At 41.8% G+C, this 23,867-nt stretch overlaps 3 protein-coding genes across 3 annotated transcripts; 1 reads left to right on the top strand and 2 right to left on the bottom strand.

Annotated features, from left to right (window-relative positions):
• The first annotated feature begins 899 nt into the window (after positions 1 to 899).
• DYNLT5 (dynein light chain Tctex-type family member 5) lies at positions 900 to 2,591 on the top strand. Its single transcript, XM_059853578.1, has 3 exons — positions 900 to 1,006; positions 1,082 to 1,206; positions 1,669 to 2,591. Exons 1-3 carry the CDS (start codon positions 970 to 972, stop codon positions 1,870 to 1,872), a joined length of 366 nt encoding a protein of 121 aa, XP_059709561.1. The 5' UTR covers positions 900 to 969; the 3' UTR covers positions 1,873 to 2,591.
• An 18-nt stretch (positions 2,592 to 2,609) lies between these two features.
• Positions 2,610 to 4,425, bottom strand: INSL5 (insulin like 5). The gene is made up of 2 exons (XM_059853579.1): positions 4,263 to 4,425; positions 2,610 to 2,890 (listed from the first exon to the last, which is right to left on the bottom strand). Exons 1-2 carry the CDS (start codon positions 4,423 to 4,425, stop codon positions 2,655 to 2,657), a joined length of 399 nt encoding a protein of 132 aa, XP_059709562.1. The 3' UTR covers positions 2,610 to 2,654.
• Positions 4,426 to 5,998: 1,573 nt separating this feature from the next.
• On the bottom strand, positions 5,999 to 23,762 carry DNAI4 (dynein axonemal intermediate chain 4). The gene is made up of 18 exons (XM_059853489.1): positions 23,715 to 23,762; positions 21,155 to 21,272; positions 19,245 to 19,321; positions 17,725 to 17,807; positions 17,645 to 17,649; positions 17,445 to 17,575; positions 14,776 to 14,915; positions 13,892 to 14,047; positions 13,174 to 13,338; positions 12,446 to 12,642; positions 11,359 to 11,445; positions 10,339 to 10,490; positions 9,292 to 9,449; positions 9,026 to 9,147; positions 7,852 to 7,950; positions 7,249 to 7,475; positions 6,449 to 6,602; positions 5,999 to 6,142 (listed from the first exon to the last, which is right to left on the bottom strand). The coding sequence occupies exons 1-18, from the start codon at positions 23,735 to 23,737 to the stop codon at positions 6,098 to 6,100; spliced, it is 2,139 nt and encodes a 712-aa protein (XP_059709472.1). The 5' UTR covers positions 23,738 to 23,762; the 3' UTR covers positions 5,999 to 6,097.
• Positions 23,763 to 23,867: the final 105 nt, after the last annotated feature.

Raw genomic sequence — 23,867 nt, 5'->3', positions numbered from 1 at the left:
CCCAAAAACCATCATTGCTGCTGGAGTTATGCGGTGTCCCAGCATGGGGACAGGGAGAGGGTGGCATGTGGGGACACATGAGAATCCACAGGGACCGTGGGGACGGATGGAGTTTGAGGGAATGGGGCTGTGGGGACATGAGGGACGTGGGGCTTGGGGGACTTGTGGAGGCCATGGGGACACTTCAGAGCTGTGGGGACATAGGGATGTGAGGTTGGGGGACCTGTGGAGGCTATGGGAACATTTAAGGGCTGTGGGAACACAGGAGTCTGTGAGGATCAACAGGGATCACAGGATTCTGTGTGAGCTGTGGGGACCCTTGGGTGCCATAGGGACATTTCAGGGGGCTGTGGGGGCCATGGGGACCTGAGGAGGTCACAGGGACCCTCAGGAGCCTTGAGAACATAAAGGAGCTGTGGGGACATGTGGGGGCATTTGGAGGCCATGGGGCCACGTGGAATCTTTAGGTTTATGTGGGAGCTGTAGGGACATGTGGAAGTTATGGGACCATGCAGGGACCTGTGGAAGCCGTGGGGACACGGAGGGACCTGGGGAAGCTGTAGAGATATGTGGGTGTCATGGGAACCTCCGGGGACTGTAAAGGAACTCAGAGACCTGTGGAAAACAGGGGGACATGCGGGAGTCATGGGAACCTGTGGCGACTGTAGGAATATGTGGAAGCCACGGGCACACACATGGAGCTGTGGGGACCCGCGGGAGCCATGGGCACCTGTGAGGGCTGTGGGGACACACAGGGACCGCTGGAAGCTGTGGGGAGCCGGGGGAGCCGCAGGAACTCACAGCCCTGAGGGCGGGAATGGCGGGGCCGGGAACGTGGAGGGACAAGGCGGGGAAAGCGGAATACGGAGGGATTGGGGGCCGGGAATGTGGGCACGTGGAGGCGGGGAACGGGAAGGCGGCGGGCGGGCCCCGCTCCCGGCGCCGCCTCCCCTCACGCAGCTGCGGGCAATGGAGGGCGGTGAATCCCCCGGCGAGCCCAGCTCGGGTGGGTGTCGATTGCCCCTCTAAAACCATCCGGCGCTGCGATTTTTCCTTCCTAAACTCGGGCTTTGCCTCGCAGGGCCTGCCAGGCGCTTCCCGGTGGCGGCGGTGGAGGAGATCCTGAGGGATGTGCTGGGCAGCGCCCTGAGGGAGCGGCGCTACGAGCCGGGGCCGTGCCGGGAGGCGGCCAAGGACATCGCCGAGGTGGGACGGGGACGGGACACTCGTCCTCGTGCCTCCATTTGGGATGTCCCAAATATCCCCCAAAATGCCGATAAGGTGTAAGATAAAGGCTGGAGGCGGTGTGGAGATGCCCCCAGGGGTTGCTCAGAGGAGAGTGCAGACATATACGAGTTAATTAATGGACTTACAGGCTGGTTTGGGTGGGGAGGGACATTAAAGCTCATTCAGCCTCAGGGACACCTCCCAGGTGCTCCAGCCCCAATGACCAGCCTGGCTTTGGGCACTGCCAGGGATCCAGGGGCAGCCCCAGCTGCTCTGGGAGTTCTATTCCAGGGCCTGCCCACCCTCCCAGGGAACAATTCCTAATTCCCAAAATCCCCTCCATCCCTGCCTTCTGGCAGTTCAATACCATTCCCCCTTGCCCCGCTGTAAATCCACTGCAGTTTTTGAAGCCGTGTGGAGTGAATCTGTTTTTCTCCACAGGTCGTTAAGGCGCGGGTCAAAGCGCTGGTGGTGCCCAGGTACAAGATCGTGGTGGTGGCACACGTTGGGCAGCTGGGTGGGCAGAGCCTGCAGATCAGCAGCAGGTGCCTCTGGGATCCCGAGAGCGACACGTTTTCCTCCTACGTGTTCAAGAACACCTCGCTGTTTGCTGTGGCAAATGTCTACGGTGTGTATTTTGAATAGGGAGGTAGTGGAGTTTTTAGTATTAAGAAATTAATATTCAGGAGAAATTAATATTCAGCCTAACCCTTCCTGGCTCTGTTGTCGAAAATATCTGTGAAGGACCAAGGTATTCTCACCTGCTTTGAAATGTGAGCCTTTGGGTGAGTGGAGTAAGGGTCTTTCCCAGAGTTTTCTCTGGGAAGTGGCTTTCCATGGCACAGTTTTGCAGCTGATTGCTGCTTTCACAACTTGCTCTGTAGGGGAAATACTTTCAGAATATTGCCTATAAGTAATGTTTTCCCTGTTCTCCTCCAGGAAACATTACTGGAAGTATTTGGATTAGGGAATAAACCATGGGTTTTGCCTGCCCACTTTTGGGGCTGGTACTGATGGTCCTAAGTCTCTCCTGGTGCAGCCATTCCCCACTGAGGTGGGGTCTGGCTCACCTTGCTCTGAATCTGAAACCAGACTTTTTGCTACCCCCATTTCCCAGCTGAAACCTGCTGTTAGGTTTTCCTGAGTCAGAGAACAAACCTATCACAAGCTGCTTATTTTATTATATTTTAGGTGCAATGCTGAAACCAGAACAGTAGTTAGTTGGGAAGTAATACTTCATGTACTCATTACTAAAAGTTTAACCGACTGTAAACACTGTGAAGTGCAGACCACCTGAAGCCACTTGCTGGTGTGCACTGTGACATTTAACACCCAAAAGCTACAATTAAAGAACACAACTGAAAGGGCTGTGGTTTATGTCATGATTATTTTAATCCCTGGAAGCTGTGACACCGAGCTGCTGCGTTTCAGCACAGTGAGCTGATCTCTGTCCTGCTGCAGCCCTCGTTGCAGCAGTATGTGGCGAGCAGCTTGGCTGCCTCACGCTTGCTGAGCACAGGAACTTGGCTGGTGTTTTGCAAGTCTTGCTCAGGTTTGACGTCCTGGGCTTCTTCTCTGTGGATCCCCAGCCTCGGCTCTGGGTGTGGTGAGAGGTCAGCGTCACCTTCGTCCTCGAGTGGGAAATGCTGGGGGTTTTCACTCTCTGTCGCAGGAAAATGAGAAGTTAAAAGTCGTGGAAAGATGGGTAATTTATGCTTTTTATCTTTACTAGAAAGACCAAGCTGCAGTCAGGGAGCTGAGTGTTGCCCTCTGATAAGAGCACCACATCATGAACTCCTCGCTGTGAGGAGCAGTCCGTGATCAACGTGGTAAAACTGAGGAGTTCAGGGATTTATACTGAAGGCTCCTGTGGTGCCTTGAGTCTTACGCTGATACATTTGCTTCTCCAGGAAAAACTGATTTGATGTGTCGGAGGCTCTTGACCAGCACGTTGGGGGGTTCCTGAATTGCAGGTGTTGCATTAAGGCATCAGCTACCCCAGAGTTGTGGGTGTTCCCACAGAAATTACAATCCAGCTGCAGCTGAAGCACCTCAGTACAGCTGGGCCTTGTGCAGTCTGTAAAGGTGTAGTAGTTCTCAATTTTTGAAAGCTACGTTCTTCAACAGATTTTGGGGAGGGTTGTCCATGCTACCACTTTTGTATTTGTTTAAAGCTGCTGCTAGAAGAGAATTTTCCAAAACTGCAGATGTAGGAAGTGCAGAAAGCCTCTGTTGCTGTCACCTGCCTCTGTTATTTTCTTGTTCCCTATTAATTTTGATCAGAGTACAGATTTCTAGCTGTGCGTGTAACAGTTGAATTTTCTGACTATCAATTCAAACTTTTCTGAGTATCAAGAAATGTGCTAGTAAGTATAAATATACACAAAAGCATGTGAAGGTGCTTAAATTGCAGAGCAGATATTCAACATGCTTTCATTACAAAGTTTTATAAAGTTTCTGGTTTCTAGTGGGGAAAGTGAAGACCACAGCAAGACACTTGCGCTGCCTTCACTGAAACTTGTCACAGAAATGAGATGGCAGGTTTTCAGTGACAGCCTTGCCTTGGATCCTGTTCGTCAGGTGAGCTTGGAAAATCTTGGTCTGAAATATTTTTCTTTAGCAAAACAGCCCATGTGAATGTGCTAAAATTGCAGAGCAGATATTCAACATGGTTTAATTACAAAGTTTTATAAAGTTTCTGGTTTCTGGTGGGGAGAGTGAACACCATAGCAAGACACTTGCACTGCCTTCAGTGAAACTCATCACTGAAATGAGATGGCAGAGAGACTTTCAGTGACAGCCTTGCCTTGAATCCTGTTCCTCAGGTGAGCTTGGAAAATCTTGGTCTGAAATATTTTCCTTTAGCAAAACAGCCCAGGAAGCTGAGCCAGGCAAGCTACAAGGAGAGAGAACAGCACACAGCCCGTGCTGGGGGGCTGGAGCTGCAGGGCCTGAGGGGAGCAGGGCATGTGGTGCCTCCCAGTCCCTGGGATCCCCTGGGATCCCGTTGGATGGGGTGCCGTGGCTGTACTCACCCCGCAGGTCGCGGTGCCTCCTCCAGCGCGAGCCGCCGCAGGTGAACACCACGGCTCTGATGAAGTCTCTCCCGCAGAGCCTCACCTTGTTCCCTTCCCCTTTCCCTTCCTGTGCCAGGAGCAGGAGAACGAGGCAGCCCAGTGCCAGCAGCGTGCCCCTCATGCTGCCAACGTGCTGCTTCCCAGCTGGGCGTGGGCAGGGCAGGAGGGATGAAGTGGGGAATTCTGCCGGAGCTTTCCCATTTATACTGACGGTCTGTCCACTCCACTGGGTAACAGCTCGCTCTGAGGGTGGCAATGTTTGCTAAAAACAAATAAACTGCTTGTTTCTGGTCATGTTTGAAGTGCTTTGGGATCTCAGTCACGTATGGAAGATTTCTGTACGTAGCTGCTTTACTGGGAACAGAGGTGTAACAGTTTATGGGGTATGGCTTAGGTGGATGCAGTTAATGTGTGTTCTGCCAGAACAAAAGGGTGTTTGTGGTGGGATTTGTCCTCAGTGGGTTTGGTGTCTGTGTTCCCCACACAGCTTGATGCCCAGTCCTAATTGGGGTCTTTTTGTGTTGGTGATCCCAAAGAAAAATGGAATGAACTCCTCCCCATGATGTCTGCATCGTGCACCTCTTCATTCCCCACCTTGGTCACTGCTAACTGTGGGTGCTTGTGGGGAAACCCTGCCAGTGCCAAGCACTGCTGAGAAAATCCACTCCAGAGGGGTTTGTGCCATGTATTGCTATCCCAGCCAGGATTCCCAGTGTGCCAAGAGACAGGACATGGTCCTGCAGCACATGGAGCTGAGTCTCTGCTCTGGGAGCAGAGTTTGGTTCTGAGTTATTGGTTCCTGATGTTGGCTTCAGTGTATTTACGTTTCTATAAAAAATCCTTGCAATAAAATGCCTCTAGGAGGAAATTTCTGAGTTATATGGTCGGAAATTCCATGTTTAAGAACAAAATACATGACGAACTTCGGAGATCTTGAGCCCTTCCTAGCACCACGAGGATTTTCCAGCACCATAAAGTTACAGGTAATTGATTTTCACTGTGTGCAGGGTGGGTTATGATGTGTTACAGAAAGCTTGTTTTTTAGCAGTAAGCAAACAGTCACGGGCATGAATGGAAAATGCAGGGTGTATTTTGGTCGGATTTATAATAATGATTAACAAATGATTCACCTTAATGAGCATCTTTCCTTGGAACACACCAAGATGAATTTTATATCGGGGGGAAGTTTGCATGTCCCCTCTCAGGTGTGCAGGGCACAGAAGGAAGTGGATGTTAATGCAGCACAAATGATCCTTAATTCAGTGATGTGTTTGAGTGCTGGGTGTTTATTGTCAGGATAATGAGAGAGGCTGCATGTTCTGCATCTATAAAATACACGTTTCCATACGTAATGTGCTTGGCAGCAGGGCTACACCTTGTGCATAATCACTCCTCTGGAGATGCTCCCTGTTTCCTGTGGGCAGGAAGTGTCTGGAAATCCTCCAGCTGGGTATTTTTTTCTGCTTCTTCTGCTCTGCCCCCCAAAAAAGCCACCCTAGGCAGCCAAACACTGCCTGCTTTCAACCCAAGGAGGAAAGAAAAGCAGAAAGGGATAAAGGCCCAAGGAGAAAAGATTGCAGAGACCTTTCCATGATTAGGATTCCAGAGAATGCCACCCATGTGTGAGCACTGATGGTGCAATGAGGGGACTTCCAGGAGGAAATCGAGGCCATATGAAAGAAGTTTCTAAGCAGTGTGGCTTCAAAGGGAAACTTTATTGATTGAAAAACATAACCAGTTGATGTTTATACTACAGCAAGTGTTTCCTGAAGGACAAGGGATATCAGCTACTGTCAAAGAGCTCCAGCAGGAGCAATGATGTCACACAAGGAGCCAACCTGGAAAACGAGAGGAAAAAGAGCTGATCCTTCTGTGGTATTCTGTTAATGCTGGAAAATAGCACTTTTTGGCAGGCCAGGTTGGGTTGCATTTGTGCTGTCCTATTTGGCAGCATGCAAACACTTAAGATATCTTGTTTATAAAGGAAATTAATTCCCAGTGGTGTGGCAGCAGAAGAGCAGGAACCACCAGCTTTAACCCTGTGCTGGAATTGTGATCCCACCTATTGCAATATTGCCTTGGTGGGTTTTTCCCAGGATTGCCTGGCTGGGGAAGGAGCCCAGGCCCTGAGAGCACAGCCATACCTGGTCGGTGCTGGGGACAGCCAGGCTGTGCAGCTGCCACACCCCCACCTGGCCACAGCTGTCCCCCAGGAGCAGGCACTCGGCGTTCCTGGCAAACAGCAGGGAGCTGAGGTTCCCTTCAGGGCTGGCAGCACAGGAGAGCACGGGGTCGAAGCTGCAACCCAAGAGTTAATGGGCACCATGCATTCATCAGCTGAAAGGCTGCACAGCTCACTTGCTGTGTTCTAGGTTATCTCAGGAACTGGGAAGTGAGGCAGTGCTTGGTTTGGGCTCTGCCTCCAGAAAAATCCCAGCTGCTGTTAACTAAGATACCCTGCTTGCCCAAAACCTGTCCTAACCTGGGGAGTGGTGGTTAATATCTTTATTAGATTAATAATTCACAGGATTATTAATCCTGTGAATTTGAATAGCAGTGCCCAGTGGTAGGGCTCTGGATCCACCAGGGCTTCACACTGTCAGACCCAAGGCAGCTGGACAAGGTCACAGGTAACTGAGTCACCTCAACTTCAGACCATCCAATCTTTACCAAAGTAGCTCAGTTTTGTTATTTCTCCTTCTAACTCTGCCACAATTTCTGCAGAGAAAGGGCAGTTTTACACTTTATCAGCTGCAGGAGGCATCCAGCTCCTTCTCAGCCCAAATCTCTGGTAACCACCACCTGCTTTTACACAACAAATATTTCAAAATGCAGTGGTTTGAGCAAGCAAAGCTTGCTGTAATGATCTGATAAAAACACCGATGAGGTAACAATGTGTGACAATTAAGTTTCAGACTCTTCCTTGAGAAGAGTCGTTACTCACATGCTGACACTCAGATCCCAAATCTCCACCCTCTTCTCATTCACTGCCGCGAAGAGGAGGGCTGATTGTGGAGCCCACTGGATGTCATGAACAAAAGCTGTGACAGAAGTGAAGGTTAAAAGGGGGGTGTGGGAATCCCTGTGCCACAAAAGGATGCTCCAGTCTGCAGAGCAGCTGAGGAACATGTTTGTGCTGGTGGGATTCCAGGCAACTTTGTACACAGGGCCCTGTTTGGAGAGAAAGAAAACGCAACTTGGTGTTTCTGCAGAGCTACAGAATCTATTCTAGAGCTACCCAGCCTTCCTCCCACAGGTAAGACTATTTAACTCTACAGGACAATCAGATTTCTGATTGCTGTCTTAACATAAAGCCAGAGCTAAAGCTTTAAAACAGCTTATAGTACCAATTTTAATAGATTACTTGAAAAACTCCTGACAGCACAGAAAGTAATGCTGTGAGACTGTGATGCTTTGTGCTATGGGAATTCATTCCTAATAGAAGAGAAGAAGTTTAGGGTTCTTTTGTTGCAGATGTTCACTAAATATAAGCAAAGATTACATTTTTTGTGTAGTTCCTGCTGTACTTGTTTACAGTGTCACTCACCTCATGGCCTCTGTATGTGCCCAGAATCTGCTCCTTGCCTGAGCAAGAGCAGCAGTAAATGTGTCCCTCTTCTGTTCCAGCAAGAAAAATATCAGCATCCTGAAAGAAAGGGAAAAGTGGCCTACGTTGGATGAATTTATCACTCCTGCAGAAATCATCCAGGGCTGGAGGAGTTCAGAGCCAAGGAGGAGCTCCTGTGAGTGGTGGGCAAAGTGGAACCACAGCGTTGCACATTTGCTGGGTGTGTTCTCCACCTGACTCCTCAAAATCTTGGATTTCCAGCAATCCCTGTGGAAAATGCATGAATTCTTCGAGTGCTCTGTGGAGGAAGGACTTAGATGGATGAAGAGAAGCTCAGCTGAGTCCTGGATGTGGGAGGTGTTGGACAAATTCTTCCAGCCTTGGCCATCACACGAGGGGAACTGCCCCGAGGCCTGCCCAAGGAAATGTGAGTAACGTGGCTGGGAGTGATGCCTGAAGTTTGAGCTTATTTACCCATAAATCCATTTCCCACTATTTACCCTATAAATCCATTTCCCTCAATTCTGTACTGCATTAGTATTTAACTCTGAGCTCCATATCAATGTCAGCAAGGTCTCCTCAGAGCTCAGGCACACAGAGCAATCCTTCTCCAGCCCAGAGCCAGGGACACTGCTGCAGCTCCAGCCCCAAAAGTGCAAAAAACAGAGAATGGAGAGGAGCAGCCTGGGAGGGTGGGACTGCAGAACCTGGAGCTGGGTTGGACAATGAACCACAACATGGACCAAAAAAGTGTGGTACATTTCCATAGTGGGGTTAAAAAAGTAGGGACATAAAAGTGTGAGAACTTGTGACTTGTGGTCCACCTTGGGTAGAGCCCTGGCCAGGCTCTTGTACTACCCAAGGTGCATCCTTCAAAGGCCTTTTAATAAATCCCTACTTTGTTCCTTTAACACTGCCTGGCCTCTGTTCCAGGCAGCCTCTCTGGGCATCAGGAGGACAGGGCTTGTTTTACCATTTCACCCATTTGGGATAAACCTTAGTAGCTAGAAAGCATTTTATTTCAAAATTAATATGCTTTGAATAGCAGTGCCCAGTCCCTGGCTAGCTCCCATTAAAGCAGCTCCAGCTGAGCATCCCACTTCTGGAGTTTTCCTGGCTAATGCTTCAGCCAGGATGGGCTTTCTGAGCCTACCTCTGGATGGAAGTCGAAGCACATTCCAGCTGCCTGCTGTGATATGGGACCTTCACTTTTCCTTTCTCTCTCACCTGGTAATTTCTTCTTCTCACTTTCTGTTCGCTTGATTTGCATCACGTCTGTGCAGAGAGCAGGAGGTTTTGTCAAACAGCAGAGAGGAACCTGAGCTGCTCTGGGATGCCCAGCAGCTCTGAGATGTTTTGTGGGATGACTGGTGTAAAGAATGCCAGCTGGAGGCAGAGAGAGCAGTTTCAGGGGCTCACCAGAGCAATCCAGCCTTTGCTGAATGAACCACTGGGTCACTCGCCCATCTCCCGAGATGCACATCAGTCTCTCTTCTTTGTCACCTGCTGCTGCATCTCTGTCCTGTTCCACCCACCTCAGCTGCCACACAGGACCTTTGTGTTTATTTAGGGATGCACTGGGACAAAAAAGATACACAGGGTAAATCATAGATGAGCAAAGACAAGACAACATGTTTGAAAAATAATTAGGCTTCACTTTGTAATGAGTGTTAAGTCTTAGAAATGTTTTGCTTTTCTTTTTAAAATATGGTCTGAACGCTGGTTGTTTTCTCCAGGAGAATGTTTCCTTATTAAATATGTTTGATAATTAGTTTCAGGGCACTGTTTATGTGCTTGTGCCATGAAATCAGTCTGCACCTTGTAGGAGAGACCTGGGGAGCTGCCCTTAGGGCAGGTGCTTCCCTCATCACCCACCCATCCCCTCTCTCATTGTCTCCTTAATTCCTGCTCACCCCTCACTTTTGCTGATGTTCTCTCCAGTTTTGACAAGAGGGATCAGAGAGAAAGCACCAAAAGCTACCCCTGGTGTGCCATAAGGATTTATTACCCAGGGCTGGAATGTCCCAGTTAGGACACAGAATATGAATCATAAATTCATGAATTTATAATGTATGGGGTAAAGAGTTCCAGCTCCTTAGAGGGTGAGGAACTGGCACTCCCTGTTGCCCTCTGCAAGGCCTGCTGGCTCAGGGGGAGGAGGTTTGAGGCCAGGCTGACCTGCTCCTCACTTTTGCTGATGTTCTCTCCAGTTTTGACAAGAGGGATCAGAGAAAAGCACCAAAAGCTACCCCTGGTGTGCCATAAGGATTTATTACCCCTGGTGTGCCATAAGGATTTATTACCCAGGGCTGGAATGTCCCAGCTAGGACACGGAATATGAATTATCTATTCATGAATGTATAACTGGTGGGGTGAAGAGCTGCAGCTCCTTAGAGGGTGAGGGACTGGCAGTCCCTGTTGCCCTGTGCAAGGCCTGCTGGCTCAGGGAGGAGGTGCATCCCTGACCTGCTGTCCAGCAGCGCGGTGTCCTGGCGGCTGCGCACGTCGTAGATGGCCACACGGCCACTGGCTGTCCCCACCGCCAGCAGGTGGGGCCGGGCCAGGGAGAAATCCACAGCGGTGACGCCGTGCTCGCAGCGGAAAATGCGCTCGGGCCACTGCAGGGGAGAGCACAGCAACCCTCTGAGCTGGGCTAGCACTCACCTCGCTTGTCCTAGCACTCAGTGGCTGCTGGGAAACTGCAGGCATGGCACCCACAGGGACCAGAAATTCTGACTGGCACCATGTATTTCTGACTGGCACCATGTATTTCTTGCTACGATTGATAAAATGAGGAAAAAGATAAAGACTGGGCAGAAATACGACACTGGAAAATAAGTTAGGTGAGCCTACTCCAAACCAAATACATAAAAATATCTATGGTGACAGCAGGGAATCATGAGTATTTGGTATGGCAAGGCTACTCCAAACCAATTACATAAAAATATCTATGGTGGCAGCAGGGAATTATGAGTATTTGGTATGGCAAGGCTACTCCAAACCAATTACATAAAAATATCTATGGTGGCAGCAGGGAATCATGAGTATTTGGTATGGCAAGGCTACTCCAAACCAATTACATAAAAATATCTAAGGTGACAGCAGAATCATGAGAGTATTTGGTGTGGCAAAGATGCATCAAAGATTTGACCCTGTCTGGTCTAAACTAGTCTAATAGAATTTTGGCCAAGAGAAGTTTGTAGTAGAAATCAAACTGAAATGTTGTGATTTATGGCAATCAGAATTTTTTGACTTTGGGACACTTTGTAAGTGAGATTTCCAAATCTTTTTTTTAATAGGTGGTTTTAAAATGATCTCTTTTCAGATGGATCTGCAGAGGTGTAAATGTTACATCTACGACATTTCCTCTTTTACTGACAGTGTTGTGAGAAGCTAGAGTAAATAATTGTAGCTAAAAGGGAAATAAAGCAGAAATTGTCCAGAGAAAAGCAGACTGCAGGACAAGCAAACAAAAGGGCTTGTTACCATGGGGTTCTTCAGTGACCAGCAGCAAGCCAGGCCTTTCTTCTGATCCCGAGACAGAAACTGCCTGTAACCAACTGCTAAGAGATCCTGCAAGCACAGAGCAACAGCAGAGCCTCAGTTCCACCTGGAGCTCAGCAGGACATCTCCAAAGGCACCTGTGTGCCCGGGCCAAGGCTGGGATAACAAAGCTTCTCTCCCATGCAGGAGATGCACTGTTCTGTAATCATATTTTAATGTGCATTATTTAATGGAGTACTTCTAGTTTTCCCTCTCAGGGTTAGCTGTAAGAGGAGTTTCAGAGAGCACCTCAAACTCCTGGCTTTTGCTTTTTGCTTTCCACAGTCCAGTGAATTCCCTTCATTCCTTTCCACAGGCAGAAGTAAAAACCAGCAGCCTTTGGCCTTCAGCTCCAGGAATTTTTCTTTTCTTGCACTCAACAAGTACTTTGTGAAACTGACATTTTAAAAGCAGCTGATTGTTTGCCCTGTATTCTAAGACTGAAGTCTTTAAATGTGTCTAACTTTTTAATATCTGAGATTTGGTGCACTAAAAGCATGAAATGGTCTTTATTTTCTCTCTTTTTTTTCCCCTTACTGGGTTTCTGCTTCTCATCCTCAGCCACTTTTTACCCCTCTTCCATTCATTATTTTTGTTTAATGAGTGAGTTCTGGTGGGAAAACAGAGCTTTACATGACCATACTTAGGAAGCTTTGCCTTCTGTGCTGTCATTGTCCTCCTTAAATTTGGAGGAATTCTGCTGTTTTGGGAGGTTCCTGTTAGAGACAAAGACGTGGTGTCTAAACTACCACCAAAACCTCATAAATGATAACAAAGTTCAGCAGCAGGGGTTAAATTTCAATTTTAGAACAGACCAAGTCTATGAACATTGCTGCTCAGGGTAAACTAAGCAATGAATGAAATTCTGGGCCAATTAAAGCTGTGATGTGTAGGGAAAGCCTAGAGATGAAAGCAGTGAGAGTGAGGGACTGGATCCAGCTTTGAGATGCAGCCCAGGACCAGGAGTTATGGCCAGCCCCAGCTGCTTGTCCCCTTTTGGGACCAGCTCAGGAAGGGTTTGTGGACTCACAGGGTTTGCTTTGTTCCAAGCCATGCTGCTCACGCTGTGCCCCCTGGTTAAATCACACCTGTATGACCACAGCAGCTCCAGCCTGGGGCCTGCCCCCTCTGCTGGGCTCTCAGCTGGCTCTGCTGCTTCCTCTTCCTCCTCATCATCCTCATCCTCTTCATCTTCTTCCACCTCGGTGTCTGAGGTAACAACAGGTTCTAAAATAAAATGCACAGATGCAGAATCTGAGTGGAAACATTTCACTTCCCTAATTATAGTGTATAATTATATATAGATATATATATCTCTATATATAATTATAGTATATAATTATATATAGATATATATATATCTATATAATTATATATAGATATAAAACCTATGTAATATAACCTATATTATCAAATATAACTTATGTTATTATATATAACCCACATTGTAGAACCTATATTATTATATATAATCTACATTATTATAGGTTATATCTCACTCTGATTATTCACACCAGAATAAAAATTTGCCATTTCAGCAAATATTTTGCAGGAGAGAAGAGAAGATTTGAGGAATTAAGACGTCCTAACTTGTAAAACTGTGACAAAAATTGGCTGGGGACAGAGCAGACAGCTGGACTGGGCTGAAGTGAGCCAGGTGTGCTGCAGGTGGGTTTAGCTACCCAGGCAAAAGTGAGGAATTTCTGTGGACAATAAGGAATTTCTGGCTGGAAAGAGGGTACTGAGCAAGGAACAAACCTATGAGCACAGGAATCTGCCGATAGACTGCGAGCTTGGGCTGGAAAATGTTCTCCATGAGAATCCTCTCCATGACAACTAAATCCTGCTGCAGCTTTGCTGAAGTTAGGATTGCTCCTGAGTGGCATTCCTGCTCCTCAGGGCTGCTGGCAGGAGCAGCACTCTCTGCAAGGGTGATGGAAGAAGCTGAGTTACAGAATCCTGGGGTATTCCAAGCTGGAATGGATCCACAAGGATCGTGGAGGCCAACAGGCCCATACTGCCTGATAAGAGATAAATGGGATAGAAATGCTTTGAACATGATAAAACTTCACACAGAAAGATCAAGGGATAAGAATTTTCCTCCACCTGCAAAAAGGAGAGAATTAAAAAACATACTTTCACTGTGAATTTTTTTCCCTATAATTTTCTTATAATTTTATCATCTTATCATTTTTTCTCATTATAATTTCCTTATCTTTTTCAGCTACTTCTGGAATTTCTCACAAACGGTGTTTTGTTTCTACTTTTCAAAGTGAGTACCAGCAAACCTTGTCCCTGAGTATTTATCTTTAATTAAGATGATTTCTGATGGCAGAGAAGTGCAGCCCTGCCCAAGATTCTTCAGCAAACTCTCCTGCAGGTTCTGGGCAGCGTTTTCCAGGAAGTTTTTCCCACAGATCCCAGGGATGTGCCTGGTTTAGGAGGGTGAGGACAGGGCAGAAATGGGAAATGTTACCTGTGGCAGAAGGGACAGCCCCAGCCTCACCCTGCTCTTCAGCTGTGGGAGATTTGCTGCTTTTCCCTGCTGGGCTTTCGGGTTCTTCTGCCTCTGCAGGTTCTGTTCCTGAGGCATCCAGTGCATTGCCCAGATCCCAGGGAGTCACCATCATCCCTGGGAATGAATTCCCTGTCACACAGGGCTCTTCTTTTGTACATTATTGCAGGGAGCTTCCTACACCCCACCTGCTGGGCTGGGCTTTGGAACCACCTCTGCTTCCAAAGCTGTTGATATTTGAACTGATATTTTTCATTTAATATTTTAATTTCATCTTTTAATTGCCGTATTTTACAAATTTACAGAAAAGGTTGCCTGTGCTTAATAAGAATCATTAAAGCAGATAAAATAACCTCAAAGCTCCTCCTGTTGTGGGACTGGTGCAGCTCCATCAGGGTTTTTGGGGAGTGGCTCCCCTCGAGCAGGGCCAGCTCCCACCAAAACTTGCCTGGATGTGCTCAGGGGCTGGAATGAGCCCTGCTGATGCTCCAGGCACACAAAAAAGTGGCAAATAGCTTTTCAAAACAGATTATTATCTACCTTTGGGGTTGATTCCCTCATTTTACATACACTAACACAAAGGAAAAGTGTTTGGAGCAGCATGCCCTGTAATTTCTTTCGCCTCTTACACACGACAATAACATTCTCTGGGAGTTAACAACAATTTTATTGCAATGGATTCATTGTTCCAGCACTAAATTCAAGATTTAGGAGGGGCAGAAAAGGCCACCACAACCCACAGTGTCCTGCTTGAACTTAAAAGCTCTGAAAGTGGAAATGGAGGGAACCTCTGCTCAGAGATGGAAGTAAAAAAAGCCTTTTGCCAGTGCCCTGGCCAGGTTTACCTTTCTCTGCCACGGTGATGCTCTCACATTGCACCTCCTTGGTCTTGGCAGCTCCAGAGATGGTCTGCACGATTTTTTCTTCAAAGTACTCACTGCCAATTTTAGCCTCACAAATCTCTGCATAAATCTTATTCCTCTCCCTGGGAAACAAAGAAAACACTGCCTGGTGAGTCCCTGGGAAATCCTGCCTGGAATTCTCCGTGTCTGTGACAAGGAGCTGATCAGGAGAGGCTTCTCCACTCCTTCCATGTCCTGCTTCTTGGATTGCTGGATGAAATTTCAGCCTTTGTGTTACTCAGCAGCTCGTTCTGACCTTTGTGATGCTGCTCTAAAACAGGAATGGCCTGTGGAGAACAGAGGCCAGAAAAAGCAAAATTCCCTCTTCCTGCTGCCCCCGAGCTTTGGGGAATTCAGAGCTCAGTGCTCTCACACCTGGCAGGGAAAGGCAGGAGGCGAAAAGGAAACTTCTCCTTTTCTGCTCCAGCATTCCCACCAAAGCTCTGGGAGCCCAGGGAGGACCAGGGGGAGCTGCCTGCTACCTTTAACTCTTCTTAATTAATGAATAATTAGAAGCTGCCCGCAAGAATCAATGCAGCAGTTTGGAATGTCTGACTGCTTTCATAAAAACCAAATTCTCACCCTGGATTTTCCTACCACCCTCCTCCACCCCTGGATTTTCCTCAGCTGCCACGGTTTTTCAGTGGAAGGGAGGAAGAATTTCACCCAGAACAGGGAGCTGTAAGAATTGGAGGTTTTGCACTCAGAAACGGGTGCCAGCTGTGAAATCACATTTATTTTCTTGTGAAAATTAAAGAAGTTTCCTAAAGGATAACAGGAGATAAAGAACATCAAGTAAAGATTGGGGCTGGGTGCATCTTGGCACTCAGCCAAGAGCACACTTAGTTTTGGAGATCTCTTTTAAATATTTTTTCCCTTACATTAGCTTGTTGTATATTCATAAATAATCATGTAGAGGAAACTTTTTATTTAAAATATTAATATTCTAAGAATTGTTTAGCATGGTTCCTCTTCAGTTCTACTTTTACACAGCATCTGTAGTTTTTGGTTGTGATTTTAGGTTTTTAATTATAATATTTCTATTATTTATTTATTTCTTCAAATATTTTTATTTATTTATTTTATTATTTTATTTAGTTTAGGCCCTGGCCCACGCTGTCTTTAGCCAGTGAGTGCTGATGGTTGGTATATTTGTAGGAGCTGTCTTCTTTATGTGTTTAGGTATTTTAACACAAGTATGCTTATATCAGCTATTTCACTACTCTAAGCTTAATTAACATAAAATAAAAATAAAAAACAAACTATAAAAATAAAAGCCATAAATACTATATATTTATAGCAATATCTATAATATATAGCAATATATATAAATATGAGAAATTTAGAAGTATATAAAATATACGTAGCAATACATAAAAATACAATATATATCTAAAATATATATTATATGTATTATATATAGCAATATAATATAATATATATAAAATATATATCACTGTATATAAATAAAAACTATATCTTTAAGCAAAGTTTTTAACACTACATGTGTAAAATCTATTTTAATATTGGCAATATATATTCAAATATATAATATATATAATATATATAAAAACTATGTATTTATAGCAAAGTTCTTCAAACACTACATGTATAAAATCTATTTTAATATTAGCAACATATATATAAATATAATGCATATATAATATATATAGCAATATATATATAAATAAAAATTATATATTTATAGCAAAGTTCTTTTAACACTCCATCTATAAAATCTGGTTTAATATTAGCAATATATATACAAATATAATATATATATAAATATATATATAAATGAAACCAATATATTTATAGCACAGTTCTTTTAACACTACATGTATAAAATCTATTGTAATATTAGCAATATATATACAAATATAACATATAAATTATATATATTATATATGAATAAAACTATCTATAGCAAAGTTCTTTTAACACTACATGTATAAAATCTCTTTTAATGTTTATATATATATATTATATATAGCAACATATATATAAATAAAAACTATATATTTATAGCAAAGTTCTTTTAACACGACATATATCAAATCTATTTTAATATTTAAATTTATAAATATATATGAATATATGAATTATATATATATGAATATATATGAATATATATGAATATATATGAATATATATATGAATATATATGTATATATATGAATATATATATGAAAATATATATAAATATATATTATATTATATATATGAAAATATATATAATATATTATATTATATATATTAAAATTATAATATATTATTTATAATATATATTTATATATTAATATGAATATGAATATATATTATATACATTTATATATAATATATATTATATTATATATATAAAAATATATAATATATTATATTATATATATAAAATTTATAATATATTATTTATAATATATATATTTTATATAATATATTTATATATAAATATGAATATATATATATATATATATATATATATATATATATATATATATATATATATATATATATATATATATATATATAAAAATATATATATATGAATATAAATAAACCGGATCTATTGATAGCAAAGTAGTTTCAGTATTTGCAGCACTCTTGTGACTCACAGCACCCTGGGAGCCTCCAGTGCCTCGGTGGAGAGCAGGGCAGGGGGCAGGTGCAGCATCCAGAGCGTGTCTGTCTCAGCCAGCAGCACCTCCACCCTCTGCTCCAGCTCTGCCTCGGTCAGGGCTGCCTCCTCCTCCTCCTCCTGCTGCTGCCCTGCTGGGGAGCACAGACAGCACCTCTGAGCTCCAGATCGTGGCACCATTCCTGCTGGGAATCCCACAAATCCCAGAACACAGCATTTTCCATGAGCAGTGGCTAATTATCGGGTGTGCTCTTTACCAGACAAGCTCAGAGCTGGGTCTTCTGGAGGCTCTGTCTCATCTGAGCCAGGCTTGGCTGGTGGTGTGCTGCTTCCATGTGTCCTTCAGGGATGGGAAACAAGCAGAAATTCTCTCAAAAAAACTAAAAAAGTGCTCATTTTTTGGACGTACTTTCAAGTAATTATAAGTATTTTAATTATTGGCATTTCATATTTCTATTTAAATGTTATCAGTACCTATATTTAATTATTAGTATTTGAATTATTAGTATTTCTATTTAAATATTATTAGTATCTATATTTAATTATTAGTATTTCAATTATTAGTATTTCTATTTAAATATTATTAGAATTATTAGTATTTGAATTATTAGTATTTCTATTTAAATATTATTAGTATCTATATTTAATTATTAGTATTTGAATTATTAGTATTTCTATTTAAATATTATTATAATTATTAGTATTTGAATTATTAATATTTCTATTTAAATATTACCAGTATCTATATTTAATTATTAGTATTTCAATTTTTAGTATTTAAATATCAGTATTATCAGTATCTATATTTAATTATTAGTATTTCAATTTTTAGTATTTAAATATCAATATTATTACTATCCATATTTAATTATTAGTATTTGAATTATTAGTATTTCTATTTAAATATTATCAGTATTTATATTTAATTATTAGTATTTCCATTTAAATCTATTTCTATTAGTATCTATAATTATTAGTATTTAAATTATTAGTATTTCTATTTAATTATTAGTATCTATATTTAATTATTAGTATTTCAATTTTTAGTATTTAAATACAAATATTATTAGTATCCATATTTAATTATTAGTATTTCTATTTAAATATTGTTAGTACCTACATTTAATTATTAGTATTTCTATTTAAATATTATTAGTATCTGTATTTTAATTATAATTTTTAGGTAATTTTTTATTGTATATTTGCTCCTGATTGGTATCCCAAGCCCTGGCATTGTCCTTTGGAACAGCCAGCCTGGGAAACATGGCAGAAAAAGCAATCTTCATCTCAGAAATCAGTGGTTACAATTGTAATTATAAATTGTGAATAATTACAATTATTCCTTCATTTTGGTCATGCTGTGGCCCAGGATTTGTCATTTAAAACAGCAATAATTATTTCTCTTCTTTGCATGACCTAACTGAGTTTGTCAGCCCAAAGACTTTTTTTTTTTTTTCCCTCTGTGCTGGATGTTTGGAAATGAAAGTGTAGTGAAAGACAATTTAGGAGCTTTAACTCCAAATTTTTTGTTTATGAGCATTTTGGAGTTGGATGCCCATAAGCACACAGAGGTAACTTGCTTAAATATTATTAAAGCAGAGAATTTTTATTATGTCAAATGCATTTTGATCATTGAGCGGATATTTTTAATATTTTAATTTCTATATTTTATAATTTTGCATAAAAGTTGTCTGCACTAAAACAGATAAAATATTTTAAAATACATACTTTACTTTTTAAAAAATACTTATAACGCTTTATTTTTTTAAAATAAAACTTTTCTTGCCTGGCAGCATTTGGGTCTGGATGGAAGAGGGGTTGGGGTGTCACATTCTTCCCTTCCTCATCAAAAACCTGGAGAAAAATGGAAATAATCAGGATCATTCATTTCCCTGTGCTATAGGGAGGGCACAGGAAGGGGTTTGCATTCCTGCTTTCCTGCAGGACCAGCCCCAGTGTTTTGGGATTCTTTGGGAAAAGCCAGACTCCTGTCAGTGCCCCAGCCAGCCCTGCTCCTCCTGTGCCTTCCCCAGCTCAGTCATTCCATACCCCCCTCCAGGGTGAGTTATTGATCCAGCCACTCAATTAACAGAGCAGTAATTAATCAGGTGAGACTCACACATCTTTGGAATGGCAGGGGTTGGAATATTTGAGTGCAGGAAGGTCGCTGAGGGGCTGGAAGGATCCCCAGGTTGCCTTTGGGGAATATTCTGGATTTTGGGTGAAGACAGGAGCTGCTAACCTCAGGTTAGAGATGTTAATTCTGGTCAGTGGGGCTGGCCCGGCCCTGCAGGTGTCCAAGGCCAGCCTGGTATGGTGGGAGCTGCCTGCCCTTGGGAATGGCATGGGCTTGGAGGGGCAGCCCAGCCATGCCAGGCCCTCCCACCTTTCCCAACCCAACCATTCCAAGGTCCGTGGTTCTTCCTACAGGTGGATTTGGGGCTCTTCCCACTTTTCCCAAGGGTGCCAACCATTCTAGGGTTTCTCCTTCATCCTCCTTCCTGCAGGAGGATTTTGGGCTTTTCCCACCTTTCCCAAATGTACCCAACCATGCCAGGCCCTCCCACTTTCCCAACCCAACCATTCCAGGCCTTCCCACAGGTGGGTTTGGGTTCTTCCCACCTTTCCCAACCCAGCCATTCCAGGGCTTTTTGGTTCTTCCCACGGGTGCATTTTGGGCTTTTCCCACTTTTCCCAGGGGTTCCCAACCAAACCATTCCAGGGCTCCATGGTTTTTTCTGCAGGCAGATTTTGGCTTTTCCCACTTTTCCCGAATGTGCCAAATCCAACCATTCCAGGGCCTTTTAGTTCTTCCCTCAAGTGGATTTGAGGCTCTTCCTACTTTTCCCAACCCAACCATTCCAGGGTTTCTAGATCCTTCCCTCAGGTGGATTTGGGCCTCTTCCCAGTTTTCCCAACCCAACTGTTCCAGGATTTCTGAGATCCTTCCTGCAAGTGGATTTGGGGTTCTTCCCACCTTTCCCAGTCCAACCATTCCCGGGCCCTTTGGTTCTTCCTATAGACAGATTTTGGGCTTTTCCCACTTTTCCCAAGAGTGCCCAACCCAAGCATTCCAGGGTTTCTGTGATCCTTCCCACAGGTGCATTTGGGACTCTTCCCACTTTTCCCAACCAAACCATTCCAGGGTTTCTGAGATCCTTCCTGCACATGGATTTGGGGCTCTTCCCACCTTTCCCAACACAACCATTCCAGGGCTCCATGATTCTTCCCACAGGTGGATTTGGGGCTTTTCCCAAGGGTTCCCAACCCAACCATTCCAGGGCTCCATGATTCTTCCCACAGGTGGATTTTGGGCTTTTCCCAAGGGTGTCCAACCCAACCATTCCAGGCCTTCCCACCTTTCCCAACCCAACCATTCCAGGGCTCTCTGGTTCTTCCCACAGATGGATTTGGGGCTCTTCCCACCTTTCCCACGGGTGTCCAACCCAACCATTCCAGGGCTTTTTGGTTCTTCCCACCTTTCCCAACCCAACCATTCCAGGGCTTTTTGGTTCTTCCCATAGGTGGGTTTGGGTTCTTCCCACCTTTCCCAACCCAACCATTCCAGGGCTTTTTGGTTCTTCCTGCAGGTGGGTTTGGGCTTTTCCCACCTTTCCCAACCCAGCCATTCCAGTTCCTCCCCCAGATGGATTCTGGGCTCTCCCAGGTGCCCCTGGCCCACCTCACCTGCAGGGCTCCCTGGCTGCCCACGTGGGCCCCGCTCCGGGGGGCTTTTCCCAGGGAAGCCAAGGAAGCCGTGGAAGTTCTGCGGGAGCTCGGGGCTCTGCTGCCTCCTGGCCATGCCCTGCAAACACCACGTGGAAATATTGGTAAATATCCAATGATTAACAGGTCTTCTAAATTATTGAAACCATTTCTAAGAAAATAATTTTACCATTTCTTCTATAATACAACTTCTTTTTAATAATTATATTGTAATTACCAATTATTTTAAAGGATTTGAACAATTTTTAACCATTTAAAATAAAGCATTCTTATAATTTATTATATATTACCTAATATTTTAAAGGATGTAAACCATTTATAAGAAAGGATTTTTACCATTTCTTCTATAATACAACTTCATTTTAATACTTATATTATAATTACGAATTATTTTAAAGAATTTTAACAATTTTTAACCACTTATAAGAAAGGATTTTTACCATTTCCTAAATATTATGATAGATTATATATTACCTAAGATTTTAAAGGATGTAAACCATTTATAAGAAAGGATTTTTTCCCATTTCCTAAATATGATAATAGATTATATATTACATAAGATTTTAAAGGTTGTAAACCATTTATAAGAAACTATTTTTACAATTTTTTTAATATTAAATATTATATATAACCTAATACATTATATATTATACAATTATTTTAAAGGATGTAAATCATTTATAAAAAAGGATTTTTACAATTTTTACAATTTCCTAAATGTTATAATTGATTATATATTATGTAAGATTTTGAAGGATGTAAACCAATTACAAGAAAGGATTTTTACCATTTCTTCTACAATACAACTTCTTTTTAAGAATTATATTATAATTACCAATTATTTTAAAGGATTTTAGAAATTTTTAGAAATTTAAAGGATTCTTATAATTGATTATATATTACCTAATATTATAAAGGATGTAAACCATTTATAAAAAAGAATTTTTACCATTTCTTATCCATTATAATACATTACATGTTACCTAATATTTTAAAGGATGTAAACCATTTATAAGAAAGGATTTTTACCATTTCTTGTATAATAAAACTTATTTTTAATAATTACTTATAATTGCCAATTATTTTAAAATATTTGAACAATTTTGAACCATTTATAATAAAGGATGTTTATAATTGATTATATATTACCAATTATTTTCAGGGATTCCAACCTCTTACAATAAAGGATTTTTACCATTTCTTATATATTATAATTGATTATATATCACCAAATATTTTAAAGGATGTAAACTATTTATAAGAAAGGTTTTTTACCATTTCTTATATAACTTATTATATATTACCAATTATTTTAAAGAATTTTAGCCATTTATAATAAAGAATTCTTATAATTGATCATATATTATCAATTATTTTAAGGGATTGTATCCTCTAATAGGAAAAGATTTTTACCATTTCTTATAGAATATTAATTATTATTTATTTCTAATTATTTTAAAGGATTTCAACTATTTATTGCCATTTATAAGAAAGGATTCTTCCTATTTTTAATGTATTATAAGTTACTATAAAATACCAATTATTTTAAAGGATTTTAACCATTTAGAAGAAAGTATTCTTATAATTAATTATATATTTCCAATTATTTTAAGGGATGTAAACCACTTCATAATCAATATAATAACATAATAAATAAAATATTTGTAACAATTTATTTATCTTAAACTGTTACATATTATGACATATTATAGAATGTAATTTGTCATGTATTATTATTTTTTATGTATTACCAATTATTTAAGGAATGTAAACAGTTCATAATACAAGATTGTGGGATTTCAGCCACTTATTGATTGTAATTTATTATATATTATAAATTATTATATATTGATAATTATTTCAAAGGATTTTAAGCATTTATAAGAAAGGAATGCAGCCATTTATTAGAATTTATTGTGTATAATAATTACATATTACCAATTCTTGTAAAGGATTTCGACCATTTATAAATAGAGCTTTTGACTATTTATTTGTTATAATTTCTTATGCCTCATAATTTATCATAGAATGTAATTAATTACAGAATATAATTTATCATATACTACAATATAATTTATTCTATACTACAGTTCATGATCTATTATACATTAATTGAAATATGTAAACCGTTGATAATAAAGGCTTTTTACCATTTATTTATTATGACTTTTTATAGAATATAATGTATTACATATTATAATTCATTAAATGCTACCCTTTGTTTTAAGGGATGTAAACCATTTATAATTAATATTTTTGGACACTTATGTACTTTATTAAATATGATTTAATATTACAGTATATAATTTATTATGTATTACAATTTACGTATTACTAAGTATTTTAAGGGATGTAATCCATTTATACTAAAGGAACTTTTTCCATTCAATAATATAATTACTGATGTGTTATCATTGGTTCTGTACTATAGTTTATCATCTATTCCCAGGCATTTTTAGGGCTTTAAAGCTTTTTAATTCAAAAAACATTGAAGCTTTAGGCCGGACCCGCTCTCACTCACCGCGGAGGCCGCGGCCCCTGCATGGCGTCGCGCCGTTACCGTGACAACGCCGCCCAAGACGCGGCGCGGCGATTGGCCGCCAGCAAGGGCGCCGCCGATTGGTCGGCGCGCGGCGCGCGGGCCGCGCTGTGCTCGCGGCCGCAGCCCCGGGCC

This window comes from Haemorhous mexicanus, chromosome 9 (assembly GCF_027477595.1).
Source record: "Haemorhous mexicanus isolate bHaeMex1 chromosome 9, bHaeMex1.pri, whole genome shotgun sequence".
Classification (NCBI taxonomy): domain Eukaryota; kingdom Metazoa; phylum Chordata; class Aves; order Passeriformes; family Fringillidae; genus Haemorhous; species Haemorhous mexicanus.
Note: the sequence above shows the minus strand (reverse complement) of the source record. Positions and strands in the feature narration are given on the sequence as shown.

Coding starts and splice junctions, on each gene's coding strand:
- DYNLT5 (XM_059853578.1), top strand. CDS start 970: ATGGAGGGCGGTGAATCCCCCGGCGAGCCCAGCTCGG. Junction 1,007..1,081: donor CCCCGGCGAGCCCAGCTCGG/GTGGGTGTCGAT, acceptor TTTGCCTCGCAG/GGCCTGCCAGGCGCTTCCCG. Junction 1,207..1,668: donor CGGCCAAGGACATCGCCGAG/GTGGGACGGGGA, acceptor TTTTCTCCACAG/GTCGTTAAGGCGCGGGTCAA.
- INSL5 (XM_059853579.1), bottom strand. CDS start 4,425: ATGAGGGGCACGCTGCTGGCACTGGGCTGCCTCGTTCTCCTGCTCCTG. Junction 2,891..4,262: donor GAGGCACCGCGACCTGCGGG/GTGAGTACAGCC, acceptor TTCCTGCGACAG/AGAGTGAAAACCCCCAGCAT.
- DNAI4 (XM_059853489.1), bottom strand. CDS start 23,737: ATGCAGGGGCCGCGGCCTCCGCG. Junction 9,450..10,338: donor ACCGCGCTGCTGGACAGCAG/GTCAGGGATGCA, acceptor TTTTTGTCCCAG/TGCATCCCTAAATAAACACA. Junction 7,951..9,025: donor GCTTCGACTTCCATCCAGAG/GTAGGCTCAGAA, acceptor CCTTTCTTTCAG/GATGCTGATATTTTTCTTGC.